This window comes from Lepidochelys olivacea, assembly GCF_965140295.1.
Source record: "Lepidochelys olivacea isolate rLepOli2 genome assembly, chromosome: 4".
Lineage (NCBI taxonomy): Eukaryota > Metazoa > Chordata > Testudines > Cheloniidae > Lepidochelys > Lepidochelys olivacea.
In genome coordinates this window covers 20,195,213-20,220,870 of record NC_140414.1, presented here as the reverse complement: position 1 = coordinate 20,220,870, position 25,658 = coordinate 20,195,213, and the positions used below count along the sequence as shown (strand labels likewise).

At 45.0% G+C, this 25,658-nt stretch overlaps 1 protein-coding gene across 2 annotated transcripts in view; it reads left to right on the top strand.

Moving 5' to 3' along the window:
- The window catches only part of CCNI (cyclin I), a 51,366-nt gene extending 30,371 nt beyond the window's left edge, over positions 1 to 20,995 (top strand). The window contains exons 3-7 of one of the 2 annotated variants that reach the window (XM_084626215.1): positions 9,870 to 10,004; positions 15,657 to 15,731; positions 15,905 to 16,045; positions 17,470 to 17,700; positions 19,286 to 20,995. In XM_084626215.1, coding sequence (XP_084482341.1) covers positions 9,870 to 10,004; positions 15,657 to 15,731; positions 15,905 to 16,045; positions 17,470 to 17,700; positions 19,286 to 19,747 — 1,044 coding nt within the window. In that variant the 3' untranslated portion in view covers positions 19,748 to 20,995. The remainder of the gene's footprint in view (positions 1 to 9,869; positions 10,005 to 15,656; positions 15,732 to 15,904; positions 16,046 to 17,469; positions 17,701 to 19,285) is intronic. The other variant, XM_084626216.1, reaches the window with a different exon arrangement.
- Positions 20,996 to 25,658: the final 4,663 nt, after the last annotated feature.

Below are 25,658 nucleotides of genomic sequence, written 5' to 3'. Positions count from 1 at the left end.
TCAGCACTTAAAGTTTGACTCTGGTACCGAGTATTGAGAATATTTGCAAGAAAATGAGCTGGAGATAGTGCTTGTCCCATTTGTTTTTTTTAATGCTTGTAATTTAACTCTGTTATTGCATATTTCTCTTTTTAAGATCTCACTCAATTCCTTCCAAACTTCAACAGCGTCAGCAATAAACCAGCTATTTCCCTGCATTCTGTTCAAGGCTACATAAGGTACTCGGCATGTGTTCAACATTTCTCTTAAGCCCAGTGTTGAGCACTTTGGCTGTGACAGGGCCATCTATTTTTTTCCACCATTTGGTTCACAAACTGTCATCAGATTAGGCCAGTTCTTGATACAGTGCTCAAAACAGTCCACTACTGAGTTCCACCACACGTCTTGTGGGAGAGTTAGCCTGGTTCCTCCCACTTTTTTCAGAGCAGCTGCTGCGAAGTGGTTGTCATGGAAGTATTTTGCAATTTCAACAACTAGCCTTTATTTCTAGAGCACTGAAGTCTTTGGCTAGGAAGTGCATCAAACGAGCACAGCAACTGTATGTTGTTAGCTTGGGACACTCTTCTAAATAATTTCTTCTCATCTTGGATACATTTGCAGCATTGTCTGTGACCAAGCTGTGTACTAGACATTTGAAATTTTTTTTTCCAGTTTGTTATAGCTTTTACTGCTGCTACTTGTAAGTATTCTACTGTGTGTGCATTTCCTGATGTATCAGTTGTTTCTGTAAGGAAGACATTCCTCCTTCTGTTATCACACAAGCACATACAACCTGATCATTGTGGACATTGTTCCACCCATTAGGACTCAGGTTAACAATTTCACCCTCTAGATCTTTTGCCCACTGCTCAATTTCTCTTTCATACACTTTATCCAGCAACTTGCCTGTGACATCTGCTCTGTTGGATGGACTGTATCCTGATTTTAATGACATGTGGGTTCTCAATCATACGGAAAGGAGAGTTCGTTGCATAAACAAACCGGGCAAATTTTTCATCCATTACATCTTTTTGTAATCTGCTGGTTCTTATCACAGACTTATCTGTGGTAGTTTCTGGATGATGGAGATTTTTTTTTTCTTTTTGCTACAGGTGCTATACTGTGGCTATGTGACATACATGATGTGACTGAAACACTATCATTGGCAGATAACTCTGAAACTATAGAAAATGATGGTGATCTTGAAAGTGGATATTCTTCAGAATCCTGTATGTTGAGGATGGATTCTCCCAAACAAAATAAGTCAATGCGGTTATTTTAATTATTATTACTATACTGCTCATTTAGTATTACTCATTGCATTCACTGTCACTCAGTACTACTTTAAAGGTGAAATTGTAAAAGGAAGATCTGCCTGTTTCAGCTATTTAATTTTTATCACAACTGCGTCTAAAATGCTAATACCATAGAGTAACAACTATATTTTTTGCAAACATGAGAATTCAGGAATAGTCCAGAAGGAAGACCGTCAGTCCTTAAGAAAGAAGTATGAAATAAAAAAATTTACCAACCTGAAGATCCTGCATGTTCAGACATGTTCCTTTCATCATCTTCAACGCAGCTTCCTCCCAAGAAGGAACACTTCTCATGATGTTGTTTCATTCGGGTAACAAGGCCTTGCATTTCTTTGTTGCACTGTTTGCAGTTTGCACGCATGCCGGTCTTACCCACAGGTAGAGGAACTGAGTGCTGGAATGGGTGCTTTCTTTGCTCTTAGTTGAAGGGGAGAGAGTGAGTCTCTAAACAGGTGAGAGGAAAAAAATCTCCTTTTTTAAAGTTAAAACTACTAATGAAACCCAAAGAGGAGTTAACATTTTGACTAAAAATCCCTTCCCCTCTGTTTCTTGGGTTTCATTTCTTAAGTGCCTGTGATGTCGCACACCTGATGTCTGGAGTCTCCAAGGGAAAATGAGACCTGACTTGAATTTCAGATGTAAAAAATCAAACCGGGGAGGGGGGGAATAAATAAAAACCCTCACATTTTCTGTGTAGAGCATTTAAAAAAAAAAAACAAAAGCCCAAACCCAATTTGCTTTCCTCTGCAGGTCACTTTTAACCTTTGAATGGGGGTGAGTGAGAAATGGGAAATAAAAAACACTTCTTCAAATTTTAGAGTAGGAAATTTCAAGATTCCAAACGTTTCTCCCAGCACAGCCTTCCTGTACTGACCTCACCTTTTTCCGCCCCTCAAGAACACCTCACAAAACAAATGTTCGGTCTAATAACCTCTGCCCATTCCTGAGGTTTAACAAGAAACAGCGTCCACAAAGTGCAGCCCTTTTGCTTCCTATTACTTTAAGACTGAATATGTGACTTCCTAGCCTCCTGTCCGGTTGAAGGCCTGGGACTGTCACTCTGAGGTCTGTCAGAAGTCCCCTTAGCAGCCTGAGGGGTTTAGAGGCCGAATCCCAGCTTGGGAAGTGTGCTCTTCCCCTGCCACATGATATGGACCCAGCTTTTGGGAGGGATGTGGCCAGAGACCTATAGCTTAGGGGATGGTTCAGGGAAGTATTGCAAAACTGCAGAAGCAGATACAGACACATAAGCTCCAGGCTACTGCCTGCTCCTTTAGGGACCTAGCTGGAACGGAGACCTCTTCCCCAACGGAAGAATTCAGTGGAGGAGGCAGATGAGACCCTGCTCAGTTGTACAGGGTTGGGGTCGGAGAATGGCAGGGAAGGTGCTGTCTTCTGAGCATTTTCCTGGCCAACTGCCAGGAGATGCCGCCTCCTGTCAGCAACGGTTGCAAGAGCCTCCACTTCCTCCCTCCTTCCCTTGTACACAGACGCACACAGCAAGAGGAAATGCTTCAGAAAGTGACACTGCTGTTCTATTTTCAGTAGTATCTATTTTTAATCTTTCCTTTTGCCTGTAAAAGCCCCAGGCCTGTTGCCATTGGAGTCACTGGCAAAACTCCTGCTGACAGGACCGGCTTAATATTCCGGCAATGATTGGGGATCAGGTTTTTAAAAGTGTTTGGTTTGTCTGAAGAAGCAGTTTGGTTCAGCGTTGATGCATTTTACATCTGGAGCTTAGCTTCCAGATTCGCCCAGATACCACATGTTCAAACTAAGCTTTTAAGCTACTTGAAACCATCTAAGTCGACAATACTGTCCAAACCTGGTTGTGTTTGTCTCCCTTTGTGTATTTTGCCTTGTTGTATTAAAATTAGCACCAGATAAAAGGATAGTGAAGTTCATTCTGTCACTTTTCACCTTGGGGTATTGTTTAGAAGTAGGTGGATTTATAATATTTTATTTGGTGTACAGTTTCATCTGTCACATTAACAATGTGATATATGTTCCTTATAATATCACCCAATATTAATATCTTGTTTCCCATTTTTCTCCCCAGATAAACTTTGTTCCCTACACCATTACCAAAACTCTTCATTATTTTTTAGCAGAGTTACTAAATACTTTATATTACATGACAACTGGCATTTCCAGAGTGAGTGAAATTCTGACCCCATATGAAGTCAATGGGAGTTCTGCTGTTGATTTCAGTGGGGCCAGGATTTCACTCACACAGCATAATGACACTTGCTAAAATTATATAATGTTCTAGAAATAAATCTATTTACTTTCTCTCCATAAAGCAGATTTATTTTTAAAACGGTACTGTTATTAGTATGTTTTATTTGTATTACAGAAGTGCACAGAGGTCTCAACTGAGATCAGGGCCCTGTTTATGCCAGATGCTGTACATATACATAGTAAGAAATATTCCCAGCCCCAAAGATCTTGCAAAGACTTAAGCGTGTGTTTAGCTTCATGCCCAGTGAAATGGATCTTTTGAGTTCATTGTAAAGTTAAGCTCATGCAAAGTTTTTGCAAGATTGGGGCCTAAATAAACAGGACAGAGTGGCAAAATGGAAGTATTGAACAAAACGAGTAAGCATGTGGTTAAATACATTGAGAAGATTGACAAGTTAAGGATCATTTGACTTCAGTGGGACTTGGGTACATGCATAAAATTAAGCAGGTGACTTACCAAGGATACACCCAAAAGCTGTGGCAGAGCCAAACATTGAACCCATGCCTCTCACTGTTTTCTTAAACTTTTGTAAAATGTAGGAAATGTGTCTCAAAGCCAATAACTGGTTTAACCCGCAGTTTAAAACAGTCTTTGGAAAGTTAACATGAGTTTAAAAGTAATTTGCATTTTTTTTTGTCAGCACTGCAGCTACTTCTGCGGAGGAGTCTCAGACATGGTTCTGACTTCTAGGTGGCTCAGCTTGTTCTGACCCTGCCAGCTGTTGGGGTGGGTAGGTTAACTGACTTTTGCATTTGAATTTGAATTTGAACTGAGCTGAGTTCTTCTGAAGACTTGGCTTCTATTCTGGGTGCTGGAGTGTTGGTGATTCTGGCCACTGCCTGTGGGGAGGCACGGGCCGTGGGTGACCTGCCGGCTCAGGGAGGCTAGCCCCCCAAGCGCTGGGTGGGCAGTCTCCCCGAAGCATGGGCAGGCAGTGCTGGCAGCCGCTCCACGCCTGGGCGGTGCGGCCCCAGCACCCCGGGGCCTCCCCCCAGTATTAGGCAGCCCCAGCATGCTTCTCTGAGGGGGCCTTCTGGGCAGAGCGTGGGTGGGGCCATGCTGGGCTGTTCGGGAAGGCACAGTCTCCCCCAGCCTATGATATGCACCGCCCATGTGGGGAGGTATCCAAAGGGCTAGTCTACACTCAGTTCAGTGGTGCTCACCCTTATTACACAGGAGGGCCACACTAACCTAAACACAACCCTGTGTGGGCCAAACAGATACTGCATATTTTAGTAAGATTTAAAGTCACCCTTATTGATTTATATTTTAAGTTCAGCTTATTTCGTATGTGTTTAGATAGAAACAACCTATGTACAGTATTGTTTATTTACACAGTGGTGTTAACTAAAATGATGTAAACCTGACAAAACACTAATGAATCGACCGTTAATATATTGTGTTGAAACAGGCTTTATGAAATGCTGTGGTAGGCTGTATACAGCCCGCGCGGGCCGTAGGTTGGTCACCCCTTCACTATATCTATTTGAAACTGGAATAGTTAAATCGGTACAACCCCAGCATTGACAGTGATACTGGCATAAATGTGATATGATGGTATGTATTGATTTAACTGTTTCAGTGTAAATATCTCTCCCTCTCCCATGAAATAGTTAAATCAGTACAAAAACTGTGTAGACCCAGACCTAAGGCAGGAGGCTGCATAATCAGGTTGGTCCCTTGTATACATTAATCCCTTTTGAAGGCCTTGTTGGTTAATGGAACAGATCTCTAAACTAGGTATTGCATCAGTGGTGGGTATTTATTTTTATTTTATTTTTGAATTGGTTTTCTTCTTCGGTCTTCTGCTGAAAAGGAAAGCAACCCACAACAACTCAGAGCAGCGTGGTGTTTTGTTGTGCAAGCTGTTAGCTCTCTCTTGCCCCACAGTGCCTTGGCAGCCATCATTCGATTCCACATTTTGAAACCACATTAGCAGCAGCACTGAGGGGTGAAGGGCTGTCAAGGACAGAACAAGCACACCTGATGGCTGCTTCCCTTCTAGCTCAGCAAGTTGCAGTGACTAGAGTTGAAGTGGGAACAGCCACATGCCTCCAAATGTTAGGCAGACGTACTGTAAATATTGCAGAAGAGGAAATGAGGCTCCGCATACAAGCAGAACAGAATGTTTTAATGGTAATGCGGGTGACTACTGTAGTTAAGGTTGATGTGTAACTTCAGCCATAAACCCTCATTTTCAGTTACTTGTAACTTCAGCCAACAAGCTCTTTTGAGGCTGACTCTTTCAATTCTTGGGCGGGGGCCATAGGTAATTTGGTTGTTGAAATCTTCAGTGAAATGTGTTTTTGACTTCAGTAAGTGTATGTTGAATTTAAAAACAAAACAAAACCCTCGTCCCATGCGTGCTGCTAGCAAAATTGTGTGCATGCCTAGTCCCAGTGTTTTAATCCGTTTTGTTCAGACCTGGTTTGTTTGTGTTAGTGATATCTTTGAAAAAACTGGAGCCAGGCTTGAAGGCAATTGGATCAGTACCTTGTAAGTTAAGAATGCTGAGTTTTCCCCTCACCCATGTGCTGTAAGATTTTTGGTTGGTTAGTGGCTAGGTCAGGAGTGCTGCAGAGAGCTCTAGTTCCATCCAGACTTGTAAGGGGTTTTTTCCCTGCAAAGGCAGACTTTCAATGGGAATCAGCTGTCTAACTCCCTTTGTCACTCTTCGAAACTCCCACCCAGAAAGTGCAGAAAACTTGACAAACACAGGGAAGCTACGACGACGACAACGTTGTGGGAGTGCTGGTTCCAGGAGCCCTTGTGGGCTAGAGAAAAAGCACTGGGGTTGGGGCTTAGCACTCCTGAGCACTATTGCTACCTGCCTCATGTTGATGAGAGTGCTTCCCTACCTCACAGATGTGCTCATACCCCTCCTCATGGACCCCTTGCTTAATGCAAAGCTCCTCCTTGATCTGCTGACAGTTCTCTTTGGGTATCTTGGGTAGATGGGGGGGAGAAAATTCATCCCCCCAGAAGTTGTGGTGGACCAGTTGTTCAGACTGGAACTACAGAATCATAGAAATACAGGGCTGGAAGGGACCTTAAAAGGACATCTAGTTCATTCACCTGCGCTGAGGCAGAACCAAGTGAACCTAGACTATCCGTGACAGGTATTTGTTTAATCTGTTCTTAAAAACCTCCAGTAATGGGGATTTCATATGTATGAGTGCAACTGCTGGATCACCTCTGGGAAAGTAAACTTGGACTGGGAGGTTCAGTACTGCAGTAAGATGCCACACTCTGCTGATTCCCTTTCCAGAAGTCCAGATACTGCTCGCAATCTGTTGCACAAACTGATGTATAAATGACTATCCAGCTGCCCCTCTCACCCTGGGCTCAGGGCCTCAGACAATTGGGATCTGTGGGTATTCAATGCCTCTGAAAATCAGGCCCCACTATTGCTGGGTTTGAATTTGGAGAAGTAGATTGAGGGTGGCGGGGTGGGGAGGGGCGGAGAAACAGCATGGATGTACCTTATAACACCTGCTGTGGTTAGTCCAAAAATAAGATTTCATTGATTCTTAGGACATCTGCCAGATGTTGATTAGGGCAATGTATATTAGAGTAAATATTACAGGAGTGGATTATTATACCTTAAACTTGTGGCCATATATTTACCTAATGCCTTCAGTTTGCTGGTGCTCTGGAAAACACCAGGGATCTACGGGTTAACACTGTGGTTGATCTCATGTTGCGGTATGAACACAATGAACTGTAGATGGCTGATGCCCAAGGGGTTGGTGCTTCACCGCTACAGCCAAAAGACATAGTGTTTCAGGTTTTCCAGAATTCACATGACCAGGGATGGCAAGGGATTGGTCTCTTAATAGGTTTGTTTTTGTTTTTTTTTTTTAAATCCACACAGCTCAGTAATTGGTAAGTTCATTCAAAGGGGGAGACTTGCTTGCTAAGCCTTAAAATGCCTTTCCAAGTCTCCCCCTCCTCAGAGATAATTACACCTGACATGTTACCAAATCCTGCATTCACTTAGATACTGTAAGATGTAAAATACCAAAGTCTTAGTAATTAGAGATGGAAAAGACCAGCTTGATCATAAAATTCACCCCTCTTGCCAGCACAGGCTGCAGCAGCATGGCAACTATCCGGAGCATATTTTAAAATGAGGCCAGGAGTATCTGACAGTTCCCAAGGAACCACTGTTGCAACAAGAACACAACTGTGAATTACATAGTTATTTTAGCTCTCCTGGGACACTTCCAGCGAGGCTGAACAATAATAGTTCTTTTTAGTTACGGTCACATCTGTCATCTGCCTGGAAAGGAGGGATCAAATTATTTCAGACAATAAACAGTGCAGATAATAGGAAATGAATATGTATCAGAGGGCATGGCCTCCTTTTTTATATGCAAGAGGTTTTTGGAAAATCAGGCTTTGACTGTGTTCTCCAAGTTGGTGGAACTTCAGTAACTTTCACGGGAGCACACTTTGTCATCTTTTTCACAGTGGGAGCTGCACAGAGCGTCTCTTGAGCTTCCAAATCACGTTTCAGTGACACACAGAAGGTTGTGTGTGTTCAGTTTTGGGTTTTCTTTGTTTAAGCCTAAACTAAGCTAGAGGAGGTATTACTGTTTAGATCAGTCATAAAAGGCTGTTCCCTAGACCAGTGGTTCCTAAACTGGGGTTTGCAAAATGTTACAGGGGGTTCTCGGGGGGGGGGGGGGAATTCCCTAATGGCAGACAGAGTTGTCCCTAGGGACCCTGGGTAGCACGGGGCCAGCAGCCTGGAGCCCTTGGACTTTGAAGAGCTAAGCAGATCAAAGCAAGCATATCATATTGGGGGAGGGATAACTCAGTGGTTTGAGCATTGGCCTGCTAAACTCTGGGTTGTGAGTTCACTGCTTGAGGGGGCCATTTAGGGATCTGGGGCAAAAATTGGGGATTGGTCCTGCTTTGAGCAGGGGGTTGGACTAGATGATCTCCTGAGGTCCCTTCCAACCTGATATTCTATGATTCTATTACACAGAGGAGATTTAAACTTCAAGAATTCTTATAAGAAATGGAAAGGGAGGTGGATATTTTTTGCTGTTTTTAAAATTAAATAGGCAGCTCGTATTGTTTTTAAAATTATTATGAAGAACAAGTTTTAAGCTTTGTTGTACCATGCGTTGTTTGCCTGGACTGCTCAAGACCTGAATGCTGGTGTAGGAGGAACTCTTTGATTTAGCTTCTTAAATACTTTCATGCTGTTTCACATCTGATACTCCTTGATGAAACCGAGGAGCCTTGTCTTATAACAGGCTTATTCAAAGTGATACAAGCTACAAAAGTGAGATCTTGGAAGTGTGTTGCCGTTTTCATAATGTAATAAAAATACTGTAATGATAAATAATTAATAATAGTGTGTAATAAGCATGTCATAAAACCAAATTTTATATTTCCAAGATCATTGCTTTTATAATTTTATAAAGGAGAAAGGAGAAAATCCCTGGAAATATTCATTTTTAGGAGAGGGTTTGCGAGACTTGACATTTCAGTGAAAGGGGTTCACAGGTTGTTAAAATGTGGGAACCACTGCCCTAGACACACTAAAACCACAAGCCCCACAAACAAGATCGTACAGAGTTTATGGTTGGTGGTGGAAATATTCTCTTGGAACTTAAATAGGACTGAATCCTAAGCTCCTTATGGGGGGACCCCTGTTGTAGTTGAGGGGGTCACTGCAGGCATAGGTGTCTCTCATAGGTCAGCTTGGATAAGGGCCGAGGGCTTGATCCTGCAAGTTTCTGAATGTTCTTGATTCCTACTGACGCAGGTCAGCGCAGAGGGTGCTCAGTATTATACAGGATGTAGCCTGTGGTTACCATAAAGAACAGGTTTCATATTGAATTGCATCTTCACTTGGATAGTGCGTTCTTCGTTCTGTAATATTTTTTGTTGAACATGAGACTAGCATCATCTATCGTAGCCTTTTCATCCATAACACTATCTGGCTGGAGCTTTCCAATTTTCATACGCCTACGTTTAGACAGCAGTGTTATGGGGCCACATTCTAAAAGTAGATCCTACATTTTTGCAGGCATGCCGCAGCTTCAGCCTGCTAGACTTCTAACTCCATGGGTGCACCCACAAATCAGGTCAGGAGAAGTCAATATGACCACGAAGAACTCCAGGTGCAAACATAGAAAGTGGCTTCAGTCTGTGTTAAAAGCATCCCCTTGGTCCCCCTTCCCTTGAACAGCCACAGAGGGCTTTGTTTCTGCATATGTTAATATTTTGCCTTCTCTCAATTCTCTCAGCCTTCAGGTTCTGGGTGTGAGTACAGCTTGTTTTTTTTGTTTTTTTTTTTCCCCCCCCTCCAACAGGATGTAGCCATTTCTCCAGCGCAGCGGGATGAGGTGATTCAGTGGCTGGCCAAACTCAAGTACCAGTTCCACCTTTATCCAGAAACACTCGCCCTGGCCGTCAGTCTCTTGGACCGGTTTTTAGCCACGGTAAAGGTAAATAATTTCAGGATCTGTATCCTGCAGTGGATTTATACCACCAGCTCATGGCTTTAGAAGTGACTCTTCTTGCTGCTGGGCCAAACCCAATCAGGCTCAGTGTATGAGAGTGTGTACTTCCGCTTTACACACTGCATGATGCCTTAGATTTCAGCTGCTGAACGAGATTAGTGTCTTCAGTATATCCCTTCCTGACTATGCCTGAACAGTGCAGCTGGGTCTGTGGAAACCCCCTGTTATCATGAGAGCACTGTGGGCCTGGTCTCTGACTAGGGCACCTAGGTGCTACAGTAATACAAATAATAGATGGGCTTTCTGGAACAGTTTTATTTTTTAGTTAATGGGTCAGATATTCACCTGATGCAAATCAACATAGTTGCATTGATTGCAGTGGAGACATGCCAACTTACCTGAGCTGAGAATCTGGCCCAGTGCATGTCCATGTCGGGAATACTTGCTCTCTTCCCTGTTCTGCCAGCTTCCATTGACATGCTGCAGCTCATCAGTTTAACCGAAGAGAGGAGATAATCACTCCACCTACCTAGAAGCTGTCCATGTTCATGCTGTCTCTGCTAACCTGGTGTAAATGTTGAATTAGCCTCACCTAGCCATTTGTCTTCCAAACTGTATCCAAATATTGCTCCTGGCAAGTCCGGGGCGGGGGGCGGAGGATCTACATAGAAATCTGACATCTCTAGCTTAAAATATACAAAAAAGCTTGTTAAACTAAATAGATTCTGAAATGCAACTGCCTTTGTGGTAAGCCCTTTCCATACTCGTATGTCCTATGGCATGACACGGAGGATCTGTGTTTCTATAATATTTAATTCAGACATTGGGTAGGTCTGCGTTTGTCTTGTTTGTATCACCTGAAATTGCTGTTGCCCAAGGGCTAGGGACGTAGGAGTAGTGGGATGGCCATGGCTTAGCCTGAAGTATGGCAAGGAACAGGATTCATAGATTCCGAGGCAGCATTGTGATCGTTTAGTCTGACCTCCTGTATTACACAGGCCAGAGAACCTTCCCAAAATAATTCCTGGAGTCTGAGGTGATAGAAGAATGTTTGGGAAGGCTGGAGCCAGGCTAGGAAAAGAAAGCAGTATGACAGAAAGGGCTTCAGGAGCAGGGTGACACAGGTAGGAGGGAGGGAGGGAAGTGTAGAGACTTTCAATGCCAGGAGTCTGATCGAAGTCAATGGGCCGAGCATCAAGGGGTGGGTCTGGAAGGGAGGGCTATATGAAGATGGTAGGGCAAAAGACAGCACCTAATTCAGGTGGGTCCTGGCCCACAGCTAGGGCTCCAAGACTGCTGCAATAATATAAATAATTATAATAATAAAAAGAAATCCAGGAGATTATCAGTGAAGACCATAAAGGGAGGAGTGGCAGTCCAAACAGGCCTACCGTATTGTCTATTGGAGTGGAGCTGTGCGTGTGCTCATAAGAGTATGGTGAACACAGTGGCTTAAGGAATAAAATTCCACACGACTGATTAAAATATTTTAAATATCAGCCTTTGGGGCATACATGGTACCATGACTCTTGGCCTCCGAGTCTGTGCTGTCCTTCCCAACCCTGGTGCAGTCACTTACAGCTTGCAGAGTAAGCGGGTCTAAAACGCCACCAAATTGAAATGGTAGTGCTCTGCGGAGGCTTTGCACCCTCTGTAAGTAACTGCACAAGGTGCAGGGTAGTGGAAAAACATGTCCCCCTGGCCTTGAGTTCTAGAATCTGGCAGTCTTGCCTTTGGCTAACATAATCCTTTATTCTGTTTGCTCTGTTAAGCTCAGGTCTCATTAAATGGTCAGTCTCCTCTGTTTGTGAGGTTTTTAATCCTATTACAAACATTGCTAAAACAGAGGTCAGAGGAGTTTAAAATTTTACCCCCGTGGTTACATCATTAACGTAGCTTGCCTCACTAAAGTACAAATTGGATCTTCCAGTAAGGCCTTGTCTACGCTGCCATTTTACAGCGCGGAAACTTTCTTCGCTCCGGGGTGTGAAAAAACACCCCCCTGAGCGCGGCAAGTTTCAGCATTGTAAAATGGCAGTGTAGACAGTGCTCCAGTGCTGGGAGCCCTTCCCCTTGCCCAACGCTGGAGCCGCAACTACACAGCCACCTTAAAGTGCTGCCATGGCAACATTTTAACGTGGGCTGTCTGGACGTACTGTAAGTCTTGGATATGTGGTGAATTATTGCTAGTGCTTAAACTGCAAGACACTGAAAAGTTTTGTTTTTAAAGAAATCCTGACCTCTAACCATTATGACATCTTAGTGATGGGGTCAGATGTTGAAGGGATAGAAAATGTGTGATTGAAACCCCTAAATAGCTAATGCCCTTAGGAAATGGTGATTGTTTCAGTATTTCTGTAGCAGTCAAAGGCTCTGACTGTTCTACAGAGGCTACTACTGTGAAATGAAGTGGCACAGACTAGGACTAAAAGAAACTCCATTCTGTACTTCAAGGAATGGTGATAATAGAAAACACTGAAAGCAGTTTGGGGAGGAGTTTCAGGTAACGTGCCCCCCGCCCGGTATAGCATTGTTCATTTAAACATGTCCTTTTTCTCTCCCTGCTGCAAATAAACTGGGCCTTATTCTCCCTGCCTTTAAACCGGATTTACAAAAGGGTAACTCCATTGACACGATGTACCGTAGTGTGAAGGGAGAATCTTAGCCACAGCCTGGGATTGTTTGACTAATAGCTTCCCTTGAATTCGAATGTGCCTTGAAATAGTTCAGACTGTTCTGTGTCCCGTCCTATTGCCCTGCCATGCTCTGGTTCATTCACATACCAGCAGTGGCTTTTGCTGTAGGTCACTTCACTAAATAATTAATCCTCAACATAATTACAGTCTTGGTTTAACTGTGTGGCAGTTGCCAATAAAGAGGGAGCACAGAGGGGGTGGTGTGGGAGCCAAAGCAGTGTGACTGTATTTTAATACTATCTCACAAACGGACTCAGATGATGTCAGGGGTGAGGACGGGAGGGTGAGCAGGGGGACAATTTCTGTTACAATAATGCAGGACGTTATGGGGGAATTTTTCAATAAACATTGAAACTCTCCTACAAGCTGTCTTCAGTGGCTCCTTTTCCATTTTCTGTATGCAGGGATTTGTCTTTAGCCCAGCTAATTAAATTTACTGTTTCTCACACATCCTTTCCTCTTGCTCCACTGCGCCCTTCTCCAGCCCCTTCCATCCAGAGATGTCCAAGCACTTCACATCTTTAACTAAGCCTTGCCACATCCCTGTAATGCAATAAAATTTTGTCCCTATTGTATAGATGGGGAAACTGAGGCATGAATTGTCAGCCTGATCCAAAGCCCGTTGAAGTCAGTGGCCCTAGGTGATTTGGCCAAGGTCTTGCAGTGAATCTCTAGCCAAGATGGGAGTAGAACCTGGTTTCCTATTGAAGATGGCAGTTGTTAGGTAGGTTTTCCAGGAGATTAGCTATTGGTCTTTTACAGAGCTGGCTGACTGATGTGGGATAAAGGCTTTGGGTTCTTCTCTCCATTTTAGTAAGTTAATATTAGTTGAAGAGGATTTGCCTGCCTACCATGAAAGGGACCTAGGTTTGTAGTAGAAATGAATAGATTTTATCTCTGTCCTGGCTGCATTTACTAGTGTAACTGACTGAAGTCGTGTCAGGTGACAGTCGGTGCTGTACAGTGTGTGGATGGATGTTGTGGATTTAGGGGATACTCACTGAGCGCTCTCAGGAGGGAGTTACCCAGGGCCCTGACTAAGGGGCAGCATGTCATTGTGATGCCCCTGGAACAGACCAGGGAACTCTGGGATCCTCTCTGCTGCCTGGTTTTTTCCACACTTGCACCAAGGGAAAATTATTGGTGCTAGCCCTTTACCTTGTGCAGATTACTTCCTGCTCTGTGCCAGCTGAGCTGTGCTGTGTGGGAGAGGGGCTGAATCAAGACTCCTCCCACTTGTGGGCCCGGGGAGGCCGCTCCTTCCTCCTGCATGGTCACCTGTGGAGAGGGTACTTCCACCCCGCCTTATTTCCTTGTGTGGGCATGTAGCACAAACCACAGATTCACCCTCGGGGACATTGTTCTCCTTACTGTCAGCAGTACCTGGACACGTTGAAACAGCTATTTTATACAGCTATTTAATTCAAACCTCCCGGTGCCTCGCCAGTAGAAGTCAAAGTCCCTGGGGATCAGCGATTCCTTTTGTGTAACAGGAACTGGAACCTGTTAGAGGCCGTGTTTGTCCTTGATCCTGCACCCCTTCCCCCTCGCTCCCTGCTGGGAGGAGTCATGTTGACTGTTAAGGACCTAGAGTGTGGATTCCAGGATCGGGCCTTGGAACTGCCCTGTAGCTCCATTCTGTCTGCTGGAATTAATCCGCCTGGAATTAATCATGGAAGTGCTCTAGGTTAAAAACTGATTTTGTGTTCTCAGCAGGGCAGTTATTTATTTACTTACTTATTTATCTCTCTTCCTTGCCCTGCGGCTTCTTTCGGTTCCATGTTCCACAAGGATATTTAAATTTTTGTCAGTACAGACAGCGTGAGAGAAATTGTCAGCTAGCTGTTTGGAAGTGGTTGGGGGGGAAAGGACATCATTGCGCTGCTCAGTTTGTGCACAGACATTGCTCCTGGTTTTCACAGGACTGAATACTGTACTCTGTGCATACAGAATAGAGGGACGCATCTTCCTTTCTTGCTCTCCTACTTCACTGGCACGGGAAACAAAGTCCTGAATCACGTTAATAGAGCCACTAAGGTCCCGATTCAGCCAAACTCTTAAGCATGTGCTTAGCTTGAAGCACACCCATGAGTTCTGTTGATTTTAATTGACTACCTATGTGCCTAAAGTTCAGCACATGCTTAAGTGCATTTGCAGAATTGGGGCCCATAACAAGGTTCTTCGTTGTTGTCACTCTGCAAGAGAGGTTCTCTTAGGGTGACTGGATGTCCCGATATTATCGGGGACTGTCTCAATATTAGGGGCTTTGTCTTATATAAACAACTATTAACGCTCCCTCTCCCGATTTTTTTTTTTCACACTTGCTGTTTGGTCACCCTACGGTCACTCCTAGTCACCACCTCTCCCTGCACTCCACTGCTCGCTTAACCCCAAAACATTTCACCGGAAAGGGCTCGGCTACCCTCGTTTGAGAGCTGTTGCCGTAAAACATAATTCTCTCTTGGTGTTTGTTTCTAACTAGATACAGTGTCAACGCCTCAGCTTTATCTTCTTCCTTGCGTCACATCTAACCCGTGTTGTTCTCTGGGCCTGATCCGCAGCTGGTGGAAATCGGCCTGACTCCATTGAAGTAGGTGGAGCTGTGCTGAGTTTTGCCAACGGAGGATCCAGCCTCCTGTTTTTTCTCCTTCCAAGTACCACTGCTCCCACTAAAAACAAGCTCCTGTTCCTCTCCAGTGATGCGCATCACTGGATGCCAGTTAGGACGCTGGGGCTGACTAACTTCCATTCTGCCTCATGTAATGGAGTATGGATTTTTCCTTTCTGTGGCTCACAATAGTAGCAGTGGAGTTGGAGGTCGGCCCATTGATCCTGTCTGCATTGTTTTGGCATCCTGAGATCACAGGGCAAGGGAGTTAGAGCCAAAGGGTCACAAATCCGTTTCTGCATTGTACTCTGTGACTTTTTTTCTGTTTCCTAGGCCCGTCCAAAATACTTGAATTGTATTGCGATCAGCTGCTTCTTCCTTGCTGCCAAAACCGTTGAGGAAGATGAGGTAATACTTTCTCCAAAGGCCTAGCATCTGCTTTAAATTTTATGCTCATCTAATTCTTTGGTCGCTTGAGCAGGGGGGTTGGCACTTGCCAGGACAGGAAGGAAACGGCTTTTGTGACTGATGATTGTTCTTGCTTTTCTTTTCTTTTTGTTTTTTATCATCTGTTTCTGCAGAGGGTTCCAGTACTGAAGGTGTTGGCCAGAGACAGCTTTTGCGGCTGTTCTCCAGCTGAAATTCGCAGAATGGAAAAGATTATTCTGGATAAACTGCACTGGGATCTTCACATGGCTACGCCACTGGATTTCCTTCACATTGTAAATATGTTGCTAGTTACCTTCTTTCCGGTGCTCGTCCTTGTTTGTTTTTTCGGTTCATTGGTATTAATGTGAGTATGTGCCAAATCTTGAGGGACTTATTCAGATTTTACTTGGGCAAAAATCCCTACTGCTGGGGTGGGTAAGGATTCCAGGATTTGGTCGTATGTTCATAAACTTGGCCTAAACAAAAATCGAGACAAAGACTTTCAAAAGTGACTCGTGATTTTTTGCGGACCAACTTTAGACACTTTAAAGTTGCCTGATTTTCAAAACGTGCTGAGCTCGCATCCTCTGAAAATCAGGCCCCTTTAAGATATAAACTGCCCATGTATAAATTCAGGCTGGAAATTAGAAGGCTTCTAACCATCAGAAGAGTGTGTTCCTGGAACAGCCTTCCAAAAAAGGAGTAGTGGGGGCAAACATCCTCCAACTAGTTTTAAGATGGAGCTTGATAAGTTTATGAACAGGATTATCTGATGGGTTTGCCTGTGGTAGCACAAGACTGGACTTGGTGACACAGAGGGTCCCTTCCAGTTCTGTCCCTATGTCTTGAGTTGAGCACCCAAAACCATTAGTCCCTCTTGAAAATCTTGGCCCTAAATGTTAACTGCCAGTATATCTGCTCCAGGATCAAAGACAGACAACAATAGAACACAAAGGCATTGAGGAGTGGCTGGGGGAGGGGAGGGGCCACATAATTGGTGGATGTGAAACGTGCTTCAGTGTGTCCTTAACTGACCCAAGTTTTGGTTTACCTGTTAACAACTGGGGCCAGAGAGCCCTTTCGTGTGGTGAAATCCATGGCAGGGGGATAGTGGCAAGGAAAACTTTGTGTCCCCTCACAGAATCTCTCCTCAGTGGTTTCATCCCAGGAGAGAGCCCTGTTTGTCCAGGGCCAATTGAACCTTTGAGCCTGCAGTTCAGGAAGAAGGCAGGATCATCCATACAGGGGCTTCGTGCCCCTCCCTGGCAGCACTGCACCTGTAGAACTGCTCTATCCAGGACTCCCCCTGGCCATGGCTGCCCTGGGACCCTGCTCCCCCATCCCTTACAAGGCAGTCTCCACCATAGACAGGGCTCCCCTGGCTGTGTCACCTTTCCTGGGGTATCGCCGAAGGGCCAACGAGGGGACAGTGTGCATCCCCTGGCCCTATCTCAACCCAGCAAGAGGCTTCCCACTCCTCGCAGAGCTGTCTGCCTTAGGGGACAGTGCCTGGCTGGGGTGAAGCAGAGCATGAGATGGGAAATCTCTGTGGGGGGAGAGAATCTCACTCCATGTGAGCTGTTTGGAATAACATAGCCCACTTGAACCCCCCAGGCACAGGAACGAATGGCTGCTCGTGCCTTTGCATGTGCTCATGAAGCAGTGTGCTAAACTCTGTCAGTAACATACCGACTGGTTTGCTTGTCTTTTTCCTCAGTTCCATGCAGTTGCTGTGTCAACCAGGCCTCAGTTACTGACCGTCCTGCCCAAGATGAACCCATCTCAGCATGTGGCTGTTCTCACCAAGCAGTTACTGCACTGTATGGCCTGTTACCAGCTGCTGCAGTTCAAGGGCTCCATGCTGGCACTGGCCATCATCAGTCTGGAACTGGAGAAGCTGATTCCTGATTGGCTCTCGCTCATCATTGAATTGCTCCAGAAAGCACAGGTGAGGCCTGGGCAGAGGTCTTCTGGACATCCCAGCTAACTGGCATTCTGGGTAGGAGAAAGGTCCCGTGTTTCTGGGACGGCCACTGAAAGGAGGAGGAGGAGGAGGAGAAGCTGATGGTCTGCACTAAACAGCCAGCTGTGGTTATGAAACCACTCTCTCGTCTTGTGACCATTACTCTGGCAGCTGGCAATTGATAGATAATCACCTGGGTTAGCCATAGGCCAGGAAGTGAATTATCAAGCTAATGGAGAGAGCTGAATAGGTTGAAATTCAGCAGGACAGGCGGTTTTTCCTCCCCCTTCATGTCTCTTGCACACCATCTCTCCCCACTTTACTGAAGATGAACATAGACCTACTTCTTGTTCATTCAAGTTGATTTGTATCCCTAGGCTCCAGGAAATCTTTGACGCCGGTGGAGTAGTTGTTGCTGCAGTCAGCGTAACACACCCATCCAATAAAAGCTGAGTCAAGTAATAAGCAAGTTACAAGAAGATACATGTACCTTTAATGATATATGTCCATAGCACAGAGACAGACTGAGGGGCTGATTGCTCTCTTGCTTATGCTGGTATAAATCAAAGGAATATCCCCCATAGTGTCAAATGGGCTTGAATAGAACTGAGCCCCCAGATTAGAAAGTGGAAATAAGCCTAGACTTTGGCTGATCTGATTTTACGGCACAAATCTTTAGCTGGTTGTAACTGTGTCAACCTCAGTGGAGCTATGCTCTGGATCTATATCTGAAATAGGATTGAAAATAGCATTTTTTCTGTGAGCACAGTGGTGTGGATAAGGCCTCGAGAGCTGTCTGATTCCCAGCCTCTGAGTTTTGGATGCAAGGTTTTGTGGTTGGGATTTTTTGTTTTCTCTCTTTTTGGCAAGGTGGGGAGGGTGGTGGTGGGGTGGTGTTTCTATGTTTTGCAAAGATGCTCAGGCTACAGCCTTAAGGGTTGAGTCTTTGAGACATATCTCTGCAAATACTTTGCATTGTTTGACGATCAGTATGCTCGCTTCTTGATAGAGGGAGCCTAATGCATGAGCTAATGTACAAATCAAAAGTGTTTTCAGCAGAGAATGCCCAACTGGCCTGGCCACAAGGGGTTAAACTAATCAGAAGGATGCAATCATTGTTGCCAGCGTAACAAGGGAAGGTATGAAATATTCCCTTGATAGGCCGGAGATTAAAGTGGTTATAGCACACTTAAATACGTTAAGTGTCCTAACTAGGAAGGCTCTGTGGAAGGGTTAATTTTTTTTTCTGCTGCATATGGATAGATATGTAAGAGGTAGGAACACATAGGCCATTGATAAACATTTTGGATGACATTTGCAAAGCCACGTAGGGGATTTGGACACCCAATTTCCATGAGTTGTAATGGGAACCAGGTGTCCAAATCTCTTGGCAGTTATGAAAAATCTTGGCCTTTAAGCAGAATAATTTTCACCCCTAAAGTGATCACTTCCCCCACATTCAGCAGAAAAACAAGAAGCAGCTAGGTATGGGGACAATAGACGTGTCGGGAGCCAGAATTGCAGTGACTCACCTTGTTTTGCAATGCCTGTGTCTGTTTCTTCCATCTAGATGGACAGCTCCCAGCTGATCCACTGTCGGGAGCTTGTGGCCCGTCACCTTTCCACTCTGCAGTCTGCTCTGCCACCCAATTCTGTATACGTCTACAGTCCCCTCAAGCGTACCCTTGTGACCTGTAACAGAGGAGCATTCAGATTCAACCCCTCCTCTGTCCCAGGGCCAGAATTCTCCAAGGACAACAGCCGACCAGAAGTGCCAATCAAAGGTACAGCCGGGGGGTTCTACCATTGTCTGCCAGCTCCCCCCGGGTGCAAGCAAGCCTCCGCCAAGCGCAAAGTGGAAGAGATGGAAGTGGATGACTTCTACGATGGAATCAAGCGGCTCTATAATGAAGACAGTGCTTCAGAGGCGGTGGCACTAGAAAACGTGGGGTCTGTTTGTGGTGCTGATGTGTCGAGGCAAGAGGGCAAGAGTTCCCCTTGCCCACCTTTACAGCCGGTCTCTGTTATGTAGCTACCGCCTGCGCAAGCATTCAGAGGAAAGCTACTTTTTAAACCATGCAAAATCAGGCTATGATGTGGGAGGGGGCTGTGAAAGAAGCTGTATCTCATCAGGCTGAACTGAAGAGAGCCAAGAAAACCTTTATTTTTTTTTTTTGAAGATTTTTTTCCCCCCTTTGTGTGGCTAATTATAGTTCAACTATTATTTAAGCACTTAAAAACACAAAAAAGTATAAAAAATTTACAAAAGACCCAAAAAACCAACAAAAAAAGTAGCAAAATTTTTTTTTCTTTCTAGTGTCATTGGTTCCCCTGTTTTTCTGCTACTGTGTATTATAATCTATCATCCATGTCCAAGAGCTCACATTGATTGTGCAAAATTGTTCCAGGTTTTTCAGCCATCCCATTTCTTTCTGTTCCGATTTCCTCTTCCTGCTTGCTCTTCCTTTAACACTCTGCAAGTCTTGTGTGTGATTCTCTGTATTCTGACCTTCACCACAGATATTTTTTTTTCCTTAACCAAAAATCCTTCTTTATTTCATTAGCCACTTTGGTGTCTTAATGTAAGAATATTTCAAACTGGCTTTAAATAAGATTTGGAAAAAATAATCCTACGGTGTTTGCAAACTGCCCTGCATTTAAAAAGCCAAAGCAGTGTGAATATGCTATCGAAAAGCATTCAGGTAGCAAGAGGGAGACTGTGTTTAGAGTCTTGCATAAGTAAGAAGTCATTGTGATTAGAAACTAAGTGATTGTGGTTTTGATTTTAAAAAGTGAAAGCAGTCAAATGATTAGGCCAATTTAACTAAAATATTGGGTTTTTTTCACACCCACACAAGGATTTTTGCAGTCAATCAGCTCTCTGGTAGGTGCTCACAAAAGTTTAAATTAATGTGTGCGTCAAATGCAAACCGTAAATTCTGCAATTGATTTTGATTCATATGTTCGTAAATTTTAGCATGAGATCAATGCTGCTCATTTAGGTGCTGGGACAGTTCTGTGATTCTGAGTTTTGGAACGTGTGTAATTATAAGCCACAAAATACCCCAAGTTTTGTGTTTATGTAACTTTTAACCAAAAGTTTAAAAAAAACAAAAAAAACCTTTAAAAGCTTGTCTTTTTAAATGTTTAATACCTATTTCTCAGAACGACCTGTCCTGGATCTTTAGCTCTCTCTGCAGCCCTGAAGAACGCATGGTGTTCAGAGCCATTGTACTGATGATAGCCTTCTGGTAGCAATAAAAAAAATGTTGTCCTTTAATTTGTGAGTTGTGTTTTGCTTTCACTTTTTGCACTGGACAAAGGTGAGTGTTATGCTGGGGCTGCAGCAATGCTGACAAGCCACTGCCAGGTGGACTCTTCCAAGCAGAGCACCTGAGAGAAAAGGAAGCGTATGTTTTAATACACTATAGTCCCGATTTTTTTCAGAGTTGCCAAGGATCCAGGATGCCAACTGCAGCCACATGCCACCTGGATTTTATTCCATCCATTCCTCCTTCATCTTTACTCCTCAGACCATCCCTCTTGTTACTCCTTACCCTCCCACCCTCTGGTTCCTCTCTCTCCAAATACAGGTGCAATTCTGTCTCTTCCATTATCAATGTCTCTCTCCCAACCACATCTGCCCCTCCAACTACCGTCTTCCTTCTTCTCTTCCCCTCCAAACTCATTGAACAAGCTGTTTACAGCTATTGACTCAAGTTTCTCTGTATCAGATCCAATCTGGATTCCCCTTCCTCCTCTCCATTGAAAATGAGGTTTCTAATAACCTACTCTTGGGCCACATCTCAAGGTCTTTAGTCCATCCTTGCTCTCCTGGACTTCTCAGCTGCTTTGGAACTAATGCGCTCCTTCTGGACACGTGCCCTCTCTGAGCAGGCCTTGCTGGGACAGAGGTAAGAATGCCGGTGGCCAGTTGACATGAATGCTCGCATTGGTGCAGCTGCAGTTGTGAGTGAGTTCCCAAAGCTGGCCAGTGTGGATAAGCCCTTACCTAGCTGGATGTAATTGTCTTGAGAACCACCAAAAGTATCTTGCTGAGGCTTCCAAAGGAAGTTGCTAGAGAGAAACACGACGTGCTCTCACTGTGTCATGGATTGTCCCTTAAATGCAAGGCTGAAGGTGTCTCACATCTTTCCAAGAGGCTGAGTAGGAGCAGATTCCGTATCGGCACACCTGTCGATACAGCCTTTGGGATTGGGCCTTAGGACACCCCTTCTCTCGATTTCTTAGCCACCTCGTTCTCTTCTCGTGACCTTTTACTGATTTGTGGAGCCTTGGGGAAATGTTTTTCAGAGCCAATAGATGGAGGACGTGAAGGGGCCGAAAAAACACGTGTTACTCTTTCTCGATGCTGCCGGACACTTGACAAACACCCAACAACCTGGAAAAGGTGATGTGAGGTCCAGAAACCAAATTGACAAGCTAAAGAGGCAGAGTGGTGAGAGAGTGCCACCTGGGAGGGCGCCAGGTTCTGTGCAGAGCAGGGAGGGGGAATGCATCTTGCTAGCTGCCATGGTTACTGTGTGGTTGAGACTCCTATAGATACAAATTGTTCAGAGCCAGCCAGGGCACTATGTGATTACAAAGTAAGTTAAATATTGACAGTGTAGAGAGTGCTTCAGTATAGACTTCGTCTACATTGGCGGCACCATGTAGGGTGTGTGTCGCTCCGTGCCACAGTGAAAAGCAAAGTAAAAGTAAATGAAAAGAAAAGTACAAATTGCAATGTAGATTTGGCAGGCGTTGCTTGAGAGCTGTCGTTCTGGTGTGTCTTTACTTGCCTAAGCAATGCCTCACCGTCTACACTGCTCTTTATACTGGTGCTGGGGGGTATGCAGTGGCTGTCCTCTCCATGTCGCTGTAAGTGTAGACGTAGTCATAGACTCAGCCCCATTGAGCTTCTCCCAATCCCCCTGCACCCAGTTGTTCCCCACTGGCTCTTCCGTGTGTGTTAGAATACTGGTAATAAGCAATGCTTATTTGAAGCCCGGTGAATCTTTCTGTCGTTCTGCAGCAATACGATTCAGGCTTTTTCAGTCTGTGTCTTTTATGGCCAAGATTTTCAAAAATGGGGGCTTAAAATCTAGTGTGGCCTCAGGAGAGCTGGGTTTGGTTCCCGGCTCTGCCACTGGCCTATTGGGTGACCCTGCGTAAGTCATTGCCTCGTTCTGTGCCTTTATTTCCCCATATGTAAAATAGGGCTGATGGCATTGACGTCCTTTAAGTGCTTTAAGATCTACTGATGGAAAAATGCTATCAATGAGCTAAACTTTAGTATTATTGAAGCTACTCAGTGGCCTGATTTTCAAAGGTTCAGCGCACCCAGCAGCTCCAGCCAGAGACCATTGGGAACTGGGGGTGCTCGGCACTTTCTGAAAAACAGGGCAGTGCCTTGCTGAGCAGCCAAACTTTAGGTTACAATGGCTGGGACTGTTGGAGGAACCTAAGGGAGTTAGGGACATCACTGGGAGTTGGACACCTAATTCTTCTAAACACCTTTGCAAATCCCAGCCCAAACAGCCACAATGGTAGATGCTTTTCCAGTTTATCTCCTTAGGGCTGGTCCTTTCATGGCACTATTTTTCAGGATGGTATAATTTTGTTGGAGGGGTGGCAAGTGAAGCATTGTGTGTTGAAATTTCATCACTTGAACACATTGTTTTATCAAATCTATATGAAAATCCCCGTCAGTTCAGTGATGAGGCTATGGGCCGTGTGCTCGGATTGGATAAATTGGCAATGCCCAGAATACTTAAGAATTCTAAAAATGTTGGTGATTATTTAAGTAAAAGATCCGCTGATATTTTTTTCCTTACAAAGCATGTTGCCTTAGGCGTTTCTGCTTTTGGGTGACGGAGAACAGAGTTCTCAATATGTAAAAATAAGTCTACTCAAGCCAGAAAGTCAATTTTCACTGTAAGGAAGGCAGAATTAAATGTAGTGATTAGCAGGCGCCGTCGTAGAGTTCTCTGGTTTGCACGTGGAAACCAGTTCTATGCCTATTGGGCAGGGCAATTCGGGACCAGCTAGTGTGAATGGCACGATATTCTGAAAAGACCTACGTTCGTGTAACTCAACAGCAGGGAAACGCAGAACTAGTGACCCTCCAGTATCCGTGCACAGAGCTGTGTTCGATATTAACTCCTGAATTAAACTGCCTTGCTTTCGTGGGCTGAGTGCAGATCCCTGTTCTTTGGCTCAAGAGTTTAATGGCCCTGATTCAGTGAAGCAGCTGGGCTGTGACTTCTGAGAAGCACCTGACTTAGGAGTACAAAGCCCAATGGTTGCCAAGGGGACGTGCTCTTTTGAAAAGCCCATCTGGAAACACATGCTTAAATAAAGCCCATGGACTTCACCAGGCCTTTTACCTGCTGCAAGTTAAGCAAATGCTGAAGTGTTTTAGTGATGTGTAGCCTCTGCTCTTCTGGCTGAACACAGGGAATTATAAGGACAGGATGTCAGTGTTTCACACGGTTGGACTGTGCCCCTATTGGGCCCACCGGCATAGGGGTCAGGAAACTCCATGAGATTCCCCTGCTCTCAGGACTCTGGCCCACAAGGGCTGCTGGGGTCAGGGCCAGCTCCATGGAGGCCCAGTGCCTGTGTGTCTGCTCAGAGTCCTCCGCAGCTTGGCCGCCGGCTCCCTGCCAGCATGGCTGTAGTGAGCTGCTCCCAGCGTTGAGCCAGATCCTGCAATCCTTCCTCCCATGAAGTGTCCTGTTTTTCCCCCCTTCCCGGGACCGGCCAGCTGCAGGAGGAAGTGCAGGGCTGCGGGTACGTCTCCAGGGCAGTCAGAGGGGTGATTGTAGCTCAGGTAGTCATACCCACAGGAGCCTTAATCTAGCTAGCAAGCTAAGACTAGTAGCGATGATGCAGAGGTGTGGGCTAAAGTCCAGGGTCTGGGCACGCTTGGACAGCCCACACCACTGCATCTTTACTGCTAGGGCTAGCAGAACGAGCTCAGTCAGTCAGCATGGGCCTGCCTACCTGCATTGGAGTCATACCGCCAATTGCCATGTTTGACATACCCTGACCCTAGACCAGTGGTTCCCAAAATGAAGTTCACGAAATGTTACAGGGGGTTCTTGGAGCGGGGGGGGGGGAAGAATTCGCTAATGGCCCACAGAGCTGTCCCTCGGGACCCAGGGCAGCATGGGGCCAGCAGCCCGGAGCCTTGGGGACTTCCAAGAACTAAGTAGATCAAAGCAAGGATTATCTATCACACTGGGGAGATTTAAACTTAGACTTGTACAAAATGGAAAGGGAGGTGGATATTTTTTGCTGTTTTTAAAATTAAATAGGCGGCTAGTGTTTTTAAAATTATGATCAAGTTTTAAGCTTTTTTGTACTGTGTGTTGTTTGCCTGGACTGCTCAAGATCTGAATGCTCATGTAGGAGGAGCTCTTTGAGTTGGCTTCTTAAATACCTTCATGCTGTTCCACATCAGATACTCCTTAGGAGCCAGAAGCGCCAGTGTGTGTGTGGGGGGGGGGGGGGGGGGATGAGGGTCAAGTCCTGTCCCTGCATCGGTGACCCCCCCCACGGGTACCTTCCCTTTTTTTCCAGTGGCCCCTGCGGGGGCCCCTCCACTTTTCCAGCAATGCCCCCTCCCTGGGGGGGGCATGGGGGCTTTGCCCTTGCACCCCTTTCTTCTACTAGCGCATCTGATAGGAGCCTTGTCTTATAATGGGCTTAATCAACAGTGATACCAACTATAAAAGTGAGATCTTGGAAGAGTGTCGTTTTTGTAATGTAATAAAAATACTGTAATGATAAATAATAATTAATATATAATAAGCATGTCATAAAAACAGATTTTATATTTCCAAGATCACTGCTTTTATAATTTATGCTGAGGTAAGGGAGAAAATCCCTGGAAATACTCATTTTTAGGAGGGGGTTCACAAGACTTGACATTTTAG